At 43.7% G+C, this 19,211-nt stretch overlaps 1 protein-coding gene across 7 annotated transcripts in view; it reads right to left on the bottom strand.

Moving 5' to 3' along the window:
- HDAC8 (histone deacetylase 8) overlaps positions 1 to 19,211 on the bottom strand; it is a 645,099-nt gene that overhangs the window by 491,262 nt on the left and 134,626 nt on the right. For all 7 annotated transcript variants that reach the window (XM_068248048.1, XM_068248047.1, XM_068248043.1 and 4 more), the window contains exon 4: positions 9,272 to 9,413. In XM_068248048.1, the coding sequence (XP_068104149.1) occupies positions 9,272 to 9,413 (142 nt within the window). The remainder of the gene's footprint in view (positions 1 to 9,271; positions 9,414 to 19,211) is intronic.

The raw sequence follows: 19,211 nt of genomic DNA, 5'->3' as shown, positions 1-19,211 counted from the left end.
CTCGGAAGCTGCAATCTTTCTTAAAACTAAAGGTAGAAGATTCAATGGTGGGAATGCGAATGCTAGACTGAAGTCCCATGTTTGAGAAAGAGCATCCACCGCCGTCGGATTGTCTCTGGCGTTCAGGGAAAAAAACTGAGGACATTTGGTATTCTCCCTGTTGGCGAATAGATCTATGACTGGAGTTCCCCAAACGGATGTTATCCATTGGTATACATCGTTGTTCAATTGCCATTGCGTATTCGATAGCTGTTTGCGACTGAGAAGATCTGCTAGTAAATTCATAGACCCCTTCAGATGAATTGCTGTAAGTGACAACAGAGTCTGTTCTGCTATGTTCAAGATTTCGAAAGCTAGTGTCAATAGTTTGTGTGATCTCGTTCCTCCTTGGCGATTTATGTAGGCTACAACTGTGGAGTTGTCTGTCCTTAGTTGCACATGTTTTGCCGTCATCAAATGTTGAGTTGATATAAGGGCTAACTTGACCGCCATTAATTCCCTGTAATTTGAGGACTGACTTCTCATATGCTGCTGCCAAAGACCCTGTACTTTGAAACCCTGCACATGGGCCCCCCATCCTGACAGACTTGCATCTGTGGTCAGGAACACCTGTGTAGGGAACTGCCAAGCTCTGCCCTGAGATAATGAGTGGGGAACTGTCCACCATTCTAAGCTCTCTTTCACTGCCCCCCGGAATTTCTATTAATTGATCCAGGGACTGGATTGTCTTGTCCCAATTTCTCAAAACCCAGGACTGTAGTATACTTGCATGTTTCATGGCCCATTGCACTGCTGGTGCTACTGAGTTTAGTAACCCCAAAAGCCTCATTGCATTTCGGATCGAAACTACATTGCTTTTCCTGAAATCTTCCGTCTGTTGTATGACTTTCGCAACTTTTTGTTCTGGTAGGAACATCTTCTGGTCTACTGAATCTATCATAAATCCCAGAAAAAGAATCCTCTGAGTGGGTTCTAATTGTGACTTCTCCAGACTTATAATCCATCCTGCTTGCTGGAGCTCTTTCACCACTATCTCCCTGTGTAGTAATAATGTTTGTCTTGAATCTGCCATAATTAATAGGTTGTCCAAGTAAGGAACAATCATTATTCCTTTCTTGTGTAAGTGAGAAACTAGTTTGGAAATCACCTTGGTGAAAATTCTTGGGGCTGACTTTATGCCAAAGGGGAGGCAGCGGAACTGATAATGGGTTATCATTGTCCCCTCCTTTACCGCAAACCTGAGAAATCTCTGAGATTTCGCTTCGATTGGGACATGCCAATAGGCGTCCTTCAAGTCGATGCTGAGCATGAAACAATTGGCTGTCAGCAAAGTTTTGAGAGAATAAATCGATTCCATCCTGAACTTCTGATGTTTTATAAAGGGGTTCAGTGGTTTGAGATTTAAAATTAGTCGATACTTCCCCGACTGTTTTTTCACCAGGAAGATTTTTGAATAAAATCCTCTCCTTTGCTCCAGGATTGGCACCAAAGTGACTACCTTCCTTGTTAACATATCTTGCAGAATGCAAGACATGGCTGCTTGTTCCTCGACTGACCTTAAAGGACTTACGAGCCCAAATAGCGAAAAAAAGATAAGTACCTTAATCAGTTTTAAATGCACGGAGGATGCACAGTAGCGTGGATCGAGGGGGAGGCCCTAGAGCTGCGCAGCCGCACTAACGCGTATGCGGACTGCGCAGCCGCGGCCGGCTCCGGCGGCCATCTTGGGAGAGGAAGGGGAGCCCGACCCCGTCCGTGGGGTCGGGAGCGGCACGGGGGGCGATCAGACTGCGGGGACCCAGCGGAACTGCAAGGAGGGCGCGGACGGCGTCCTCCGTGCATTTAAAACTGATTAAGGTACTTATCTTTTTTTCGCTATTTGGGCTCGTAAGTCCTTTAAATTTCTGGTCACATTGAATCTTACTGGGGGTTTTTGATGAAATACTATGTGGTACTCCACTTTGACCAGATTGAGAATAAATGGGCTGGTTGCAAATTCCTACCACTGTGGGAAAAAGGCGCCCAACCTTCCCCCCCACAGCCTCTTCGCTGTCACTGCAGTCTTTTAGTAGCGGGGTCTGAACTGCCAAACAATGCGTTTGGTCTGTTCTGCTCGCGTGAAAAGGACCAGGGCTTACGTCTATTTTGGGGTTTGGCTTTATTTTCTTGACGGTTCTTATGAAAAAATTTCTTCGCCTGTCTAAATGGTCTCTTCTTAGGGAACCCTTTCTTTTTGTCTGATGTTCGTTCCAATATCTCATCAAATTGTGGACCGAACAACAGATCACCAGAAAAGGGAATAGTACATAACTTGTTTTTAGATACATTACTACCCTCCCAGGTCTTAATCCCGATATTTCTCCTTGCTACATTAGAAAAAGCTGCTGCCCTTGCTGTAAGTCGGATGGACTCCGTTGCAGCGTCAATAATAAAATGTATGGCTTTAAACATCACAGTAAAAGAATTTAAGATTATTTCTTTACTGGATCCCATTTTAATGTGACGCATTACCTGATGCATCCACAAATCTAGAGTGCGGCCCACACACGTAGTAGCAGCAGCTGGGCGGAAATTTGCATATATAGCCGACCAAGACTTTTTCAAAGCAAACTCTGCCTTTTTATCTGACTGGTCCTTAAGAAAACCTAAATCCTCAAAAGATTACTCATTTTCTTTTTGTACTTGTGAAAAAGCTGCATCCAGCTTAGGACATTTGTCCCACTGCTTACAATCTTCTTCTGCAAAAGGGAACCTTCTCTTAAACCCCCTAGATAAAAACACCTTCCTATCTGGGTTCTTCCACTGGCTATCAATTAATTGCTTAGTTGATGAATGTACAGGGAAAACCATTGGCTTTTACCCCTCCATTCCTGCGTACAATGCATCATGTGTAGATACTGATGAAGGCGTTTCGTCTTTTAAACCTAATGAATCATAAATTACTTTTAATAACTCATCTGTTTCGTTTGCAGAAAATCTAAATTTAGACCGTTTATCTTGATCCTTCTCGGATAATTCCTCCTCAGAATCACACTCAGAAATTTCATCTGAATATTCTTCTGGTTCAGAATCTGATAAAACAGGGCAATCCGTTTTAGCAGTTGCTTTCTTATGCCCTGTCTCAGAAGGTAATCTTTCATCTATAGAAATATCAGTAGATTTCCCAGTAGGTACAGCTGTTTGATCCAAAGGATAACTAGTCGGTATCTGTTGTGGACTTGTATCTACAGGCTGCTGTATAACCGGCTGTGCAACAGGAGCAGCAGAAGATACAGTTCCAGAACCAGACAGTATTTGAACAGGTGGTTGATTAACAGTCTGAGCAGACATGGATTCTCTAAAGACTTTCATAGATTCTGACATTTCTTTGCGAACCATCCTCAAAAAATCTTTATAAGATACAGCAGCTTCTTCATTCAAAACTCTAGTAGAACATTGCTGACATAATAACTTATTCCATCGCACTGGCAGCTTCACATTACAAGAAGGACAGCGTTTTTTTAGGTCTAGCAGCTTCTGATGCTTCAGTAGCAGTGGTAACAGTTGTAGCAGTTGAAGCTGAAGAAGAAGCTGCAGTGCTCTGAAATAAAACATAAGGCATGGCTATTGAAAACTACATCAGCCTATTATCCAACACACCACCATGTGAGCAACTTCCCACAGAAAGCTATGTCACCAGCCAATATTCCCATTAACACAGATCTACCAAAGATCCACCACAGAAGCCTTCACATAAACAACTGTTTGTATGTGGATAAGTGATACCTTGGTACCTGGCTTCGGCTCCTGCGTCTTGGATTCCTCCTGAGCAGCCTGCTGGCCCATGCTCAGCCCAGACGCCGACTGTGTCTCCATTCTGCGTCCTGCACGAGTGCAGAGATGCTGGGAGCGCTGCCCATTCTTCAATCCGGCGGGCGGAAGTGACGACACCGGAACCGGAAGTACTCCGGTCGCCATCTTGGATTCTGGCACACTATGCCCCGCTCAGCCTCCGCTTTCCGCATAGCGTGCAGTCGCCATTCCAGCCGGCGGCGCCTGCCAGTAAGAAGCTGCAGCAGCCCTCTCTCCTCCCAGACCATCCACAAAGGCTATACGGAGAGGTAAGCGGACAACACAGGATAACAAAGCCTAATGATCCTGGACATGCCTCCGCCGCACCAACAGCCCTTAGCCCCCCAAGCTCTCCAGGACTGCAGCGCAGGTATAGAGAGACCTGTCCCTGGACAGGAAACATCCATACTGCCAGATACCTGACAAATCTTTTTACTTATAGAGAGGCTTGTGGATGTTTCCTGTTTCCTGGGAGGGGCCAGATCTCGATGTATACCTGTCCTGGAGGGTTAATGGAAAAATATAAGTAATTGAGAGATAGAGCCAAATGCAATAATTTTGAATTTGGTAACAAATGTGGGCGGCTTTTAGCCAGACAGCTACATACTCGCTTAAATGCCAACACAGTCTGTGCTCTTTGCAAACAGGCGTCACCAAGCCTCGTAATGTAACTGTACAGAGACCGGGACTTCGGAGATGGAGGAGGAAGTGCTGCTGCCGTCGCTGGAGAAAGCCCTCGGTGAGTAAATCTATTTACTCAATGGGCTTAGAGAGGGGGGGGGGAGGAGATCGGGAGGGGGGACATCGGGAGGGAGGGGGAGGAGGGGGATAGGCCGCCCGCAACAGCCACAATAGAAGGGGGATCCCCCCACCCGCACAGAGGGGGATCCCCCCGCCCGCAAAAGCCACAATAGAAGGGGGATCCCCCCACCCGCACAGAGGGGGATCCCCCCGCCCGCAAAAGCCACAATAGAAGGGGGATCCCCCCACCCGCACAGAGGGGGATCCCCCCGCCCGCAAAAGCCACAATAGAAGGGGGATCCCCCCACCCGCACAGAGGGGGATCCCCTGCCCGCAACAGCCACCATATAAAGGGGTTCCCCCCGCCCGCACAGAGGGGGATCCCCCGCCAGCACAGCCTCCACATGCAAGGGGGATCCCCCGCACATTCTCTGCCCCGCTGGCTGCCCAGGGATTCCCTAGGGTGGCTGGATGCTTGTTCTGCACACTGTGGGTAGCACAGATCGCTACCCACAGCGTGCTGGGGGGGGGGGGGGGGGAGGATCGGGAGGGGGACATCTGGCTACCTATAAATCTGGCTAAACACCTGGCTCACTATATACCTGGCTAAACATCTGGCTCACTATATACCTGGCTAAACATCTGGCTCGCTATATACCTGGCTAAACATCTGGCTCGCTATATACCTGGCTAAACATCTGGCTCGCTAGATGTTTAGCAGGCTAAACACCTGGCTCACTATATACCTGGCTAACTATACTTGGCTAACTGTACCTGGCTGCACATCTTCTACCTATACATCTGGGTCTTATACTCACCATTGGCATGCTGATCCCTCGTCGCGTACCTCTGATAGCTTCCCCAGTGTCTTCTTCCATGTCCCTTGGCGGATTTTGCTTTTTCCTCAGCGATCACATGTCCCCCGTTGATCGGCGTTGATGACACCAGGGTCACACAGCGTCATCAACATCTTGCAGAAAACACTTTTTTTTTTTTTTAATTGAATTCAATACAATAATCTGTATTAAATTTAATATTAAAAAAAAATTGGTTGCAAAAAAAATGGTTGCAAATTATTGGAAATTAATTGAAACACTTTTTGCACGGAAATCCTGGGGAAACTGAACGCCAGGGTGGTTAAAGTGGACCTGAGCTCAGAACTTCCTCTCTGCTCTAAAAGATACGCAACAGCATAATAACCTTTAAGAGCCTTTTCACACTGGGACGTTGCCATGCAGTAAATTTACCGCACCATGCCCCCGGGGCATTGCTGCGTGGTAACTTTACCGCACTATATCTGTGCTGAGTTTACCTCCAGTCCTCTATATACATACTTTCTGTTGTGTTTTTTTTTTAAATGTTGCTAGAGAATAGATATTTCCATCAATATAGTCTGCACTGTTGCTGCTGAGCCGGGCGCGCTTCCTTCCTTTAGCCCGGAGATCAATGAATGGGAACACAGTTCCCATTCATTGATCTAAGTCCCCGCATGAAAGACCAGCGCCGTCAACGAGACGGCTCAGTCTTTCACAAATCCCCTTCTATCCTATCTTCGCTTTACTTCCGCTTTGCATAGTAATACTACGCATGCAGGCGTGAGCTTTGAAAATTTCCAGATAATTATTTTTTTTTATTTTAAAATTAGTCCCTTACCTTCCATACTCCCCAATAGCTACACAACTTTTTTTGTAAAAAAATAAAAAATAAAAAAAATATACAATAAAAAAATACATACAGTAAATAGCTATCTTAGGGGCTGAATTGTTTTTAATATGTATGTAGTAAACTATACTAGTGTTATTTTTTAAATTAATGGCTTGTAATAAGTGACGGACGCAAAACTGAAAAAATGCACCTTTACTTCCAAATAAAATATAACATACATAATTTAAACGGTGTAGTAACCGGGACAAATGGGCAAATAAAATACATGGGTTTTAATTACAGTAGCATGTATTATTTTAAAACTATAATGGCCAAAAACTGAGAAATAATGAATTTATTCCATTTTTTCTTAATCTTCCTGTTAAAATGGATTCAGAATAAAATAATTCTTAGCTGCTCAGATGCATAAGGTGAAACAACACTAAAGGCTGAAGTAGTTAAGCAGGTGTACAAGAAAGAATAAGGTCTGGCGCTCACTAGAGATCGTTCCTGCAATTATGCAAATTCTTTGTGCAGTGTTTCCTGGCACGTTTTCCACGGTGTCTGGAAGCACTGTACAATCTACTGTTGACAATTGTATAGCACTTCCAATAAGTGTTTTTTTTTTAAAGTATTATTTTGTGGTAGTGATGTCGCGAACCTCTGATTTTTGGTTCGTGAACCTCCGCAATAGACTTCAATGGGGAGGCAAATTTTGAAAAATATAAAAAATTCTACTGGCTGGAAAAATGATAGAAAACATGTTTCAAGGGATCTAATACCTGGAGGCAGACATGATTGAGTGAAATACAAATCAAGAGTCCCAGGCAAAAATCTACAATTCACATAAACCCCTATTTTAAGGTAAATTTTCAATTACAGGCCTACTCTGCTCCTTTCCTTCTCCCTTTCTCCCTCCTCCCTTCCTCCCCCCGGGAGGAGGGTCTCATCTGACAGAGAATTATAGTATTTCAAAAGCCAGCTTACATACCATGGCTGGGAATTGAACCCAGGTCTCACTGTGTGGTGGGCAAGTACCTTAACCGCTGTACCACCAACACTACTAACTGCAGCTAGCCTAGCATGTACCATTTCTGCTTAATCCAAGAGAAAAATTAGACAAGACAAATAACATTTATATCACGCTTTTCTCCTGGCGGACTCAAAGCACCAGAGCTGCAGCCACTAGGGCACACTCTATAGGCAGTAACAGTGTTAGGAAGACTTGCCTAAGGTCTCCTACTGAATAGGTGCTGGCTTACTGAACAGACAGAGCTGAGATTCGAACCCTGGTCTCCTGTGTCAGAGGCAGAGCCCTTAACTATTACACCGTTCAGCCACTGCTTAAGGATTTGTAGCCAGGCATGGCCTTGCCTTTTGTGTTCAACAGTTGTCCAAAGAGAACCCCAGATAGCCAGCCACTGTACCACCAACACTACATGCTGAAGCCAGCCTATCATGTACCATTTATGCTCAATCCATTTATGCTCAAAAATACAAGAGAGAGAGAGAGAGAGAGAGAGAGAGAGAGAGAGAGAGAGAGAGAGAGAGAGAGAGAGAGAGAGAGAGAGAGAGAGAGAGAGAGAGAGAGAGAGAGATGAATCTTCCTGCTTAAAACAGGAATTTTTGGTGTGTTTTGGAGGGGTAAGTCCACCGCTACCTACTTCATTTTATCCATTTTAAAGAAATATTGTTGTTAATCTGTTGGTGCCTCTGTACTACTATTGCAGTTGTTTCCACCCCTGGTGGAAGGGAATTCTTCCTTTTTCCCGATCTACAGAGAGCGACTTCTTAATCCTGAGTGGGGACAGGTCTAATCTCCTCACCTGCCTTCATAGTGGTTACCTGGACGGTAACCCTTCTTTGCGAGTATAACCTACCTATACTTACCTTCCATACTCAATTTACAGTACATACTACACTATACTGGGCCCTCGGCGTCTTCCCTTATAATAATGATATCTAAACATTACTGTTAATTTGTTAATATAATGCCAGGACATTTGCTTTAACTGTTTTCGGACGGCGGTAGTTGATAGCTATGCCCTATGTGTGCCCTCCTAAGCCTGCTAGGGCGCAGATTTAAACTTTCGCAATCCGCATGGACGAGCCGCTACTGCTGATCATACCACTCTCCCACTCCTGTAGCTCATGAGCCCAGCTGTTGGTATGACAGAAGAGGTCTGTGAGCCAGGCAGGAGCTGATTTTATAGGCTGCCGGCCCTATGATCACGGTGAGCCAATCTCATTGGCTCACATGATCACAGGGTCAGGAGTCAATGAAATAGTCAGAGCTCTACTGTCATAACGACAGCAGGGCGAGTGAGCTTAAAGAGGAACTGTAACGACAAAACGGCCCCTGGGGGGTACTCACCTCGGGTGGGGGAAGCCTCAGGATCCTAATGAGGCTTCCCACGCCGTCCTGCGTCCCTCGGGGGTCTCGCTGTAGCCCTCCGTACAGCCGTGACGCAATATTTACCTTCCTGGCTCCTGCGCAGGCGCTCTGATGCCTCTCGGCGCCGAAGTAGGCGGAAATACCCGATCGCCGTCGGGTCTGCTCTACTGCGCAGGCGCAAGTTTCCGGCGCCTGCGCAGTAGAGCGGACCCGACGGAGATCGGGTATTTCCGTCTATTTCCGTGCCGAAAGTCGCCACAGCGCCCCCGCTGGAGCCAGCGATGGTAAATATTGAACTGACAGTCGGCACAGTCGCCGGCTGTTCGGAGGGCTGCGGCGAGACCCCCGTGGGACAGAGGACGGTGTGGGAAGCCTCATTAGGATCCGGAGGCTTCCCCCACCCGAGGTGAGTACCCCCCAGGGGAGGTTTTTGTTGTTACAGAGTCTCTTTAAGTGACTGGAGAGCAGCATGATCGACAGTAGCGGCAGATCCTTGAGGCGTTTCATCAATAAGCTCAGATTTTGTACCAGCAGTCTCAGTCCCTTAATGAGCTAGAGACTGCTGGTAATGAAGTGGTTAACTGATAGCAACAAATTTCTAACAATGAGATTAACATATTTTGTCCAGTTTAATTTATCCAAGGAATACACTTTGCCTACTTTTTAGCATGATGCCAGCCACCTGGCCAGTTAATAGCAATCCGGGATTTGCCTTCTATTAGGTGTTCAGCAGCAGTCAATGTGGCTCCTGCCAAAGCAGCTGCATAATCATAGATGCCTTCAGTGATGGGACAGTCATAACCTGGAAATGATACAATATCAATATGTCAAAACTTAGGTACAGTCCAGCTCTTCTAACTAAACACGTTCCCTACCAATTTCAGAGGAATGTACTGTGTTCTAACATGCTTTATTAATTAAACTTCATAAGAGCAGCAGAGTGTTGTAAAGTCTTAAGGTGGCCACTAACAGTCCAATTTCTAGAAAAAAATAGTTTAAACGATCAGAAATTCTGGTTGGATTGGTTGTAAATAATCTCCATTGATGGGAACAAACGATTACAAACCGATTAGCTTTTGGTCAAACCAAAGTTTGGATTTTCTTATTGGTTGTGATAGATAAGAAGCAAAGATTGGTTCATTGATGGTGTAGTGAACGATTTTCTTCCGGTCAGAATTATCTGATCGCTCGATTGATTTTTCGCTATATTGGCCATATTGGCTAAATGGTATCATCATGATTCAAAACTTGCTTTCATTAAACTCAGTATTCCAAAAAATGTATGTATTTTTAGATCTGATAAATATAAAAAGCTACATAGGATACGAAGGTTACAAGAAGCAGAGGATACATTAGCTCAATTCTAAAATTATTTCTCTAACCTGTACTTAAGTCTCACTCAAAATATTAAGGTAATTAAGAACTTGGAGTGGCGTAGCAATAGGGGGTGCAGAGGTAGCAACCGCATCGGGGCCCTTGGGCCAGAGAGGCCCCGAGGGGACCTCCCTCAAGCACAATATTAGCTCGCTATTGCTCCTGTGCTGGTAATCACTTCTATAGATGCTTTAAATAGTAGTAATCATTAACAAGCTGGTTGTCCTTGGCATGTTTTGGTGCGCCGTTTCAATTGTTATGTATAGAGTGCTTAGGGGGCCCCATAGCTCCTTAGCTACGCCATTGAAACTTGTACACACTATGCTTTGTTGCAGAGCTGATCTCTTTTAGTTACACTGAATAGGACAGCGCTGCATCGCGGACAAAAATACATGCTTGCAATAATGTACTGCCTTGTATTGCAGCCATAAGATCAGACTGTACAGTCTACGCACATTCTGATGCTCCTGTGTATCCCATGCTGTGGGTTGGTTCACACTCAGAACGCAAATCGCACTAGCCCAGCGATTGTGATCTGTGATTTTTCAGCGACTGCAATTCCCAATCAAGTTACATAGTTATTTGGGTTGAAAATATTATATAAATGGCTCATTTCCACTAGTGCATTTACAGAATCTGCATTTTGCATGCTTTTTTTCACATGCCCATTTTATGCTCGTTTTCAATGCATTTTTCTGTATGAATTTTGAAAATTGACAATCAAATGCAATTCCCATGCGGAACATGAAAAACTGCAGCATGTTGCGCGTTTTTTTTTTTTCCACACCATAACTCATTCATTCAGATGCGAAAATTCACATACCATGGAAACAGGTCCTTTAACTTTCAATGTGTTTAATGTGTTTTTCCGCACACTAGATTGTCTCAAAGAGAAAGTACAGTGGGCTGTTTGGAGACAGGTGCCTGCAAGCTGGACATGCGACACTGGCCACATCTGTCACCCCTGCAAGTGACCACGTGAGTGATGAGTAAACGTTACTTGGGTTATATGATTGGCTGATGGGGTGATTTTGCAATTTCCTCATTCCTTCTTTATTTAAGTATTTATATAGTGCCAACATATTACGCAGCACTGTACAGAGTATATGGTCTTGTCCCTGAGAGGAGCTCACAATCTCATTCCCTACCATAGTCACATGTCTAGGTATATATTGTGTAGTGTATGTATGATAATCTAGGGCCAATTTAGGGGAATCCAATTAAGTTATCTACAGATAAGTGTTTTTTTGGATGTGGGAGGAAACCAGAGTGCCCAGAGGAAACCCATGCAGACACAGGAAGAACATACAAACTCATTGCAAATGTTAACCTGGCTTGGATTACCAGCACTGCATGGCGAGAGCGCAAACCACTATGCCACCGTGCTGCCCTTGATTTCTAACGCTTTATTTTTCTTGATTCTACAGGAGACACATTTCATTCATGGGAAGCCACCAGACCTTTCACATAATAAAGTATTACACACAATGGTTTTATGCAAACTACAATTAATTGAAGTCTAGAGGTGTTGCCATTGCCTTGCATTGCTCTCTTGCAGCAGAAGTGGGAGAGTTACTGACAGATGTACAGGGAAGTTTTGTACTTCTGAAGCTCACAATAGCAGGAGTCATGTTCCGGGTAGCTGGCCTGTATATGCCAAACACTGAACACCAAATTTCTACTATCCATAAAACATATTAACCACTTGTGGAAAATCCGCCTCATTAAAACGTCCTGCAGGAGCCTCTTAGCGGCTCCAGGACTTGTAGTGTGTTGATTGCGCATCCCCCCCCGTGCCCCGGAGATCTGCGATTTGGAAATTGTGCTCCCCTAACCAATCGCAAAGCCTGTAATATCATGGGCCATGTCCGTTCATAATACATGAAGTGGTTAAAGCAACGTGAATGTAAAAAATAAATAAAGTGAACACGTCCTGTAAAATCAGGATGGTGTATTCAGTGCCATCTAGTGGCCAAAAAGTAAAATTACACATACATTATAAAAAATAAAAAATTAATATAATTAATCCCTTCCACTCCCTCCCCCCCAAAACACTTGTTAAAAAATGCGGGTTTTAATTATGGTAGCATGTTTTATTTTAAAACTGTAAGGGCTGAAATCTGAGAAATATTTTGTTTTCCTTTTTTTTATTCTTGTTAAAATGCATTTAGAATAAAATAATTCTTAGTAAAATGTATTACCTAAAGAAAGCCTAATTGGTGGCGAAAAAAAACAAGGTATAGATCAGTTCTGTGTGATTAGTAGCAGCATGGTGGCGTTGTGGTTAGCGCTCTTGCCTTGCAACGCTGGGCCCCCCATTTGAATCCCAGCCAGCATCTGCAAGGAGTTTGTATGTTCTCCACGTGTCTGCGTGGGTTTCCTTCCACATCCCAAAAACATACAGATAAGTTAATTGGCTTCCCCCTAAATTGGCCCTAGACTGTGATACATACACTACATGATATAGACATATGACTATGGTAGGGATTAGATTGTGTCCCCCTCTGAGGGACAGTTAAGTGACAAGACAAAATATACTCTGTACAGCGCTGCGTAAGATGTCGGCGCTATATAAGTACTAAATAATAATAATAATTAGTAGTAATAAAGTTATATGCGAATAAAAGGGAGTAGTGCTGACAGCTGAAAACTGCTCTAGTCCGTTAGGATGAAAACAGCTTGGAGGTGAAGTGGCTTAAATTGGACTCCTTCAGAGAGGGATATACTAATATTGGGGCAATATTATACAATACAATAACATTTCTATAGCGCTTTTCTCCCATAGGAATCAAAGCGCTTAGGCTCTCTCAGATTCATTAGTTGGTAGTAGGATGAGGTATTCACACAACAAAAGTTATATTTCTGCAAATGCCAAACTGAACAGGTGGGTTTTTAGTCTGGTTTTAAACACGTCCAGAGATGGACCTGTCCTGATCTGTTGAGGTAAGGAGTTCCAAAACGTAGGAGCAGCATGACAGAAGGCTCTGGGACCAATAGTTTCCAAGTGACTAGATTATTAGAACCTGTGGATCTGAAATTGCGGAGATTGCTACACAGCTGCAACATTTATTTCATGTATCCAGGGCCCAGATTATTTAGCGATTTAAATATCAGTAGGCCAATCTTCAATAGGACCCTCCATTCTATAGGTAGCCAGTAAAGGGAGTGCAGGACTGGCGTTATGTGGCATTGACGGGGTTGGTTGATTAATAGTCTGGCAGCAGTATTCTGTACCAGCTGTAGGCGGTACAAGTCCTTTTTTGGAAGGCCAGAGTAGAGAGCATTGCAGTAGTCCAGTCTGGAGGTAATGAAGGCATGAACTAAGGTTGGTAGATCTTCTGGGAGATGAGGTGCTTGATTTTTGCGATGTTCTTCAGGTGAAAGTAGGATGAATTCACCACAGCAGAGAAGTGAGTTCTGAAGTTTAAATCTGCATCAATAAGAACTCCCAGGCTACGCACATGATCAGAGCGGTGTAGATTCATGCCTCCTATTCCCAGTGGTGAAGACTGCAAGTTAAGTTGTTTTGTCGTCATGAGCTGCCCTCCGATCAGGACTTCAGTTTTGTCTGCATTTAGTTTCAGCCAGTTGTCACCCATCAATTGCTGTAGTTCACGTAAGCAGGCGTTTATAGTTGAAGTTGGGTCTGTCACACCAGGCTTGAAGGAAAAGTATAGTTGGGTGTCGTCCGAATAGCAGTGGTATGTCAGGCCATGTTTTTGGATTAATTTTCCAAGCGGTAACATGTAAATGGTGAAAAGCAGGGGAGAAAGGATTGAGTCCTGGGGCACCCCATACTTAAAGAGACTCTGAAGCGAGAATAAATCTCGCTTCAGAGCTCATAGTTAGGGGCACGTGTGCCCCTGCTAAACCGCCGCTATAGCGCCGCTGAACGGGGGTCCCTTCACCCCCACTGCGACACTTGGTCGCAGACTTGCCTAACAAGTTGCAAATTGTTAGTGAAACTAACATCCTCCAAGTGGTAGACAGGTCATGTGTATGCTCATTGTGTATTTGAATCCCATGAGTGGGGTGTGCACTTTTTTGCAGGTAAGCACTCATCTGTTTTTAAGTAGCGCTGTTCATTTCTTTGCTATGTTTGATTGATTTATTTCTGGTCAGCTGCTCCCACTTAATAGTTTTCCTTTGGTGTATATGCAGAGCCTCTGTTTGGGTTCAAGGTGCGTTTGCAGTTTCTGGGGGGGCTCAGCGCATCTCTGAGCTGAGGCCATTCAGAGGCGGCCTGGTGATGCGCTGATCCCACTTTTTTTGCGCAATTCTCAATTTTACTGGTAGCGCGCCCAGGCTATGCATATGCATAGGTAGAATTTAGTTAGTGTTAGGTCCCCTCCCATGGAGGAAAGACTTCTTCGACAGTGGGAGGGACAAGTACCTAACAAATTGCAAATTGTTAGTGAAACTAACATCCTCCAAGTGGTAGACAGGTCATGTGTATGCTCATTGTGTATTTGAATCCCATGAGTGGGGTGTGCACTTTTTTGCAGGTAAGCACTCATCTGTTTTTAAGTAGTGCTGTTCATTTCTTTGCTATGTTTGATTGATTTATTTCTGGTCAGCTGCTCCCACTTAATAGTTTTCCTTTGGTGTATATGCATAGCCTCTGTTTGGGTTCAAGGTGCGTTTGCAGTTTCTGGGGGGGCTCAGCGCATCTCTGAGCTGAGGCCATTCAGAGGCGGCCTGGTGATGCGCTGATCCCACTTTTTTTGCGCAATGGTCGCAGACTTGGTCGCTCTTGGAGGCAGGGCTAACTGCTGCAGCCCTGCCTCCAGTCGCGTCTGTCAGCAGCGCATCGCCGCCTCTCCCCCGCCCCTCTCAGTGAAGGAAGACTGAGAGGGGCGGGGGAGAGGCGGAGATACGCGCTGACAGACGTGCGTGGGGCAGGGCTGCGGCGGTTAGCCCTGCCCCAACCAGGAAGCGCTCCCCCGCATTACGGAGGGGATTTGGGGGATCAGGGACCCCCGTTAAGCCGCGGGATAGCGGCGGTTTAGCAGGGGCACACGTGCCCCTGCTATCTATGAGGTCTGAAGCGAGATTTATTCTCGCTTCAGACTCTCTTTAAGTGGTACAGAGGTGGGCAGGAAGGGCCCCATAGACACTTTTTGGGTTCTGCCACTCAAGAAGGATTGGAACCACTGAAGAACTATGCCATCAATGCTGCAGCATTCCTGTAGCCTGTTTATCAAGATGTCATGGTCAACTGTATCAAAGGCTGCAGAAAGGTCTAGCAGTATCAGGATGGAGCACTCTCCTCTGTCAATTGCCATGAGCAGGTGGTTGCATATTTGGATGAGGGCAGTTTCAGTGCTGTGATGTTTCCTGAAGCCAGACTGGAATGGGTCATAACGGTTTTGTAGGATTCTAGCTGTAGGTATACGGCTTTTTCAATTAGCTTACCCAGAAAGGGAAGGTTAGAGACAGGTCTTTGGTCATTGTATTTGGGTCCTGGGAGGGTTTTTTAAAGCGGTTTAACACCCAGCATTACAACTTTGCTTTAAAAGATTGCTTACAGCTTACAAACTATTATGCCAGATTTTTTTTTTAAGCAGAAATTCACTGAATGGGTTAAACATGACATTTTAATGTTGGATTCAACTAGGAATCCGCATCCGTTCTTATCTTTTAGTTACAAATGTATCTTTATTTGTTATACAAATAGACCTTTGAAAAGCCTGCAGGGGAAGCCCTCTTTGTTCTCTCAGAGCAGTGTTTGTTTGTTACATTGTAGATAGATACATTTGTAACTAAACAAGCAAGCATGAGGAGCATTTCTAGCTAAATGCAGCACTAAAATGTCATGTTTAATCCATTCAGTGAATTTCTGCTAAAAAAAAAAATCTGGCATAATAGTTTATAAGCTGTAAGCAATCTTTTAAAGCAAAGTTGAAATGCTGGGTGTTAGACCACTTTAAGGAGAGGCCTGATTGCTTCCTTAAGTAAAGCAGGACATATCCCTGATTGTAAGGAACAATATTAACCACTTCCCAACCACACGTATTTTCCTTTTAAAAACCAGTGCAATTTTCACATCACACTCCTTTCATTCATTAGCCAATAACTTTATTATTACTCATAACACCGAAATGATCTATACGGTCAGGTCCACAAATATTGGGACATCGACAATGCAACATTTTTGGCTCTATACACAACCACAGTGGATTTGAAATGAAAATAACATTATGTGCTTTAACTGCAATCTGTCAGCTTTAATTTGAGGGTATGCACATCCAAATCAGGTGAACGGTGTAGGAATTATAACAGTTTGCATATGTGCTTCCCACTTGTTAAGGAAGAAAAAGTAATGGGACAATTGGCTTCTCAACTGTTCCATGGCCAGATGTGTGTTATTCCCTCATTATCCCAATTACAATGAGCAGATGAAAGGTCCAGAGTTCATTTCAAGTGTGCTATTTACATTTGGAATCTGTTGCTGTCAACTCTCGAGATGAGATCCAAAGAGCCATACCTATCAGTCATGCATACCATCATTAGGCTGAAAACAACAAAACAAACCCATCAGACAGGCAGCAAAAACATTAGGCGTGGCCAAAACAACTGTTTGGAACGGGTGAGTTCAGCAACACCATAGACCTGGAAGACCGCGGAAAACAACTGTGGTGGATGACCAAAGATTTTGTTCCCTGGTGAAGAAAACACCCTTCACAACAATTGACCAGATCAAGAACACTCTCCAGGAGGTAGGTGTATGTGTGTCAAAGTCAACAATCAGTAGAAGACTTCACCAGAGTGAATGCAGAGGGTTCACCACAAGATTAAATGCATTGGTGAGCCTCAAAAACAGGAAGGCCAGATTAGTTTGCCAAATGACATTTAAAAAAGCCTTAACAGTTCTGGAACAACATCCTATGGACAGATGAGACCAAGATCAACTTGACTAGAGTGATGGGAAGAGAAGAGTATGGAGAAGGAAAATAACTGCTCATGACACCACCTCATCAGTGAAGCATGGTGTTGGTAGTGTCATGACGTGGGCATTTATGGCTGCCAATGGAACTGGTTCGCTTGTATTTATTGATGATGTTACTGCTGACGAAAGCAGCAGGAGGAAGTCAGAAGTGTTTTGGGCAATATTATCTGCTCATAATGCTTCAGAACACATTGGAAGGCTCTTCACATTGCAAATGGACAATGACCCACACAGCACACTGCAAAAGCAACCAAAGAGTTGTTTTTTTAAAGATTTTTTCAGGTTCAGCATTTTCAAGAGAAAGGTTATCAGTATCATTGATCATAAATCCACCCTACCTCCCTCAATCCTCCCCCCCCCTTAGCCATACCGATTCCCATCCCCCCTTCCCCCCACCTGGTCACTACATGCTCTCCTTTGTCAAGTTTCAGTGTGCCTAAATCTTTAGTTTGACCTTTCAAGTAGATGTTCAATTTTAACCATCAGCTGGCATTCTTACCTCCAGACGGCCCAAAGTTCCTGATAAGTCCGCTTTTGCATGCCAAGAGGTATATTTGAAAGGAGTTACCAGCTGTTGTAGTTTAGATGTTGACATAGTGGCTAGGAGGAAATGTTTCCATCTAGTGAAAAACCTTTAGGTGCCGTTCTCCTTGTTCATGCTGGCATCTAATTTTTCCATTAACATTAAATGTCTCAGTTCTATCTGTAGATCCCAGAGTGATGGAGGCGACAAATAAATCCACTAATTGTATATATATTTTCTGGCAGCAATCAGTGTGATATGGATGATATCTTGAAGTTTCTGGGGTTTAGTATTTGTTTACTCCTTTGGGACAGAATTAAATAAGAGCAATAGAGGGTATTTTGACAATTACTTCATTTCAAAATTCCTGAATAACTGGGCAGTCCCAAATACAATGCATCATGGTGGCTTGTGGCAGGAGGCATTTCAGGCAGTAGTCTAGATAACCTGGTCACAGAGTGTTATATCTTATGTTTAATGCATACTTGGCCTGGTATATCATCAATGAATGGGACTCCCTCCATTTCTCACTCACCATGACATGACAAACATTATTATTCCCTTCAATAATACTTTGATCTAATTGAGGTATCTCAAAGTGTTTTGTCCAGCCCTTCATATTATGAGTAGCCACATAGTTTTTGAAGGGAAAGAAGTGGAATGTTATGCAATGGCCAAGTCAATGACCTGACCTGAATCCAATTGAGCATGCATTTAACTTGTTGGAGACAAAACTGAAGGGAACATGCCCCAAGAACAAGCAGCAGGAACTGAAGACAGTTGCAGTAGTGTAGAGGACTGGCAGAGCATCACGAGGGATGAAACCCAGCGTCTGGTGATGTCTTTGTGTTCCAGACTTCAAGCTGTAATTGACTGCAAAGGATTTGCAACCAAATATTAAAAAGTGAAACTTTGATTTATACTTATTATTATTATTATATAGGACCACTGTCATGAAAATCTTAAAATTTAAAATACATGTAAACACATACAAATCAGAAGTATGCTTCTTCCAGAGTAAAATGAGCCATAAATTAATTTTCTCCTACATAGCTGTCACTTACAGTAAGTAGAAGATATCGGACATTAAATCCGTGTTGTGCTAGTCCATCTCTCCATAGGGGATTGTGAGCATGGCCTTTATTCTTTATAAAGACACTCCTTGGAAAAAGATTTATACAAAGATGCTGGCCACCCCCCCTGCTCACTGTACACTTTTTTTGTCATTTGGATATAAAAACTGCCATTCCCCCAAGTGCTTTTGAAAATAAAAAAAATAAAAAAAAACCCTGAGAAACCCACGAGGAGATGGGCTAGTCTAAAACTTGTCGGTTCTGTCAGATTTCTACTACTTACTGTAAGTGACAGCAACATAGGAGTAAAGTAATACATGGCTCATTTTATTATGGAGGAAACATACTTCTTATATGTATATGTTTATATGTAGTTTAAATGTGATGATTTTTGCGACAGTGGTCCTTTAACAAGTGGAAGGGACATATGCAAACTGTTGTAATTTCTACACCGTTCACCTGAATTGGATGTAAATACCCTCAAATTAAAGCTGGCAGTCTGCAGTTAAAGCATATATTGTGTTCTTTTCATTTCTAATTCATTGTGGTTGCGTATAGAGCCCAAAATGTTAGAACTATATAGATGTCCCAATATTTATGGACCTGCCTGTATATATTTTTTTTTCGACACAAATTAGGCTTTCTTTGGGTGGTATATATATATATATATGATAAAACAAT

The sequence above is a fragment of the Hyperolius riggenbachi genome, chromosome 8, assembly GCF_040937935.1.
Source record: "Hyperolius riggenbachi isolate aHypRig1 chromosome 8, aHypRig1.pri, whole genome shotgun sequence".
Taxonomy (NCBI): Eukaryota; Metazoa; Chordata; class Amphibia; order Anura; family Hyperoliidae; genus Hyperolius; species Hyperolius riggenbachi.
Note: the sequence above shows the minus strand (reverse complement) of the source record. Positions and strands in the feature narration are given on the sequence as shown.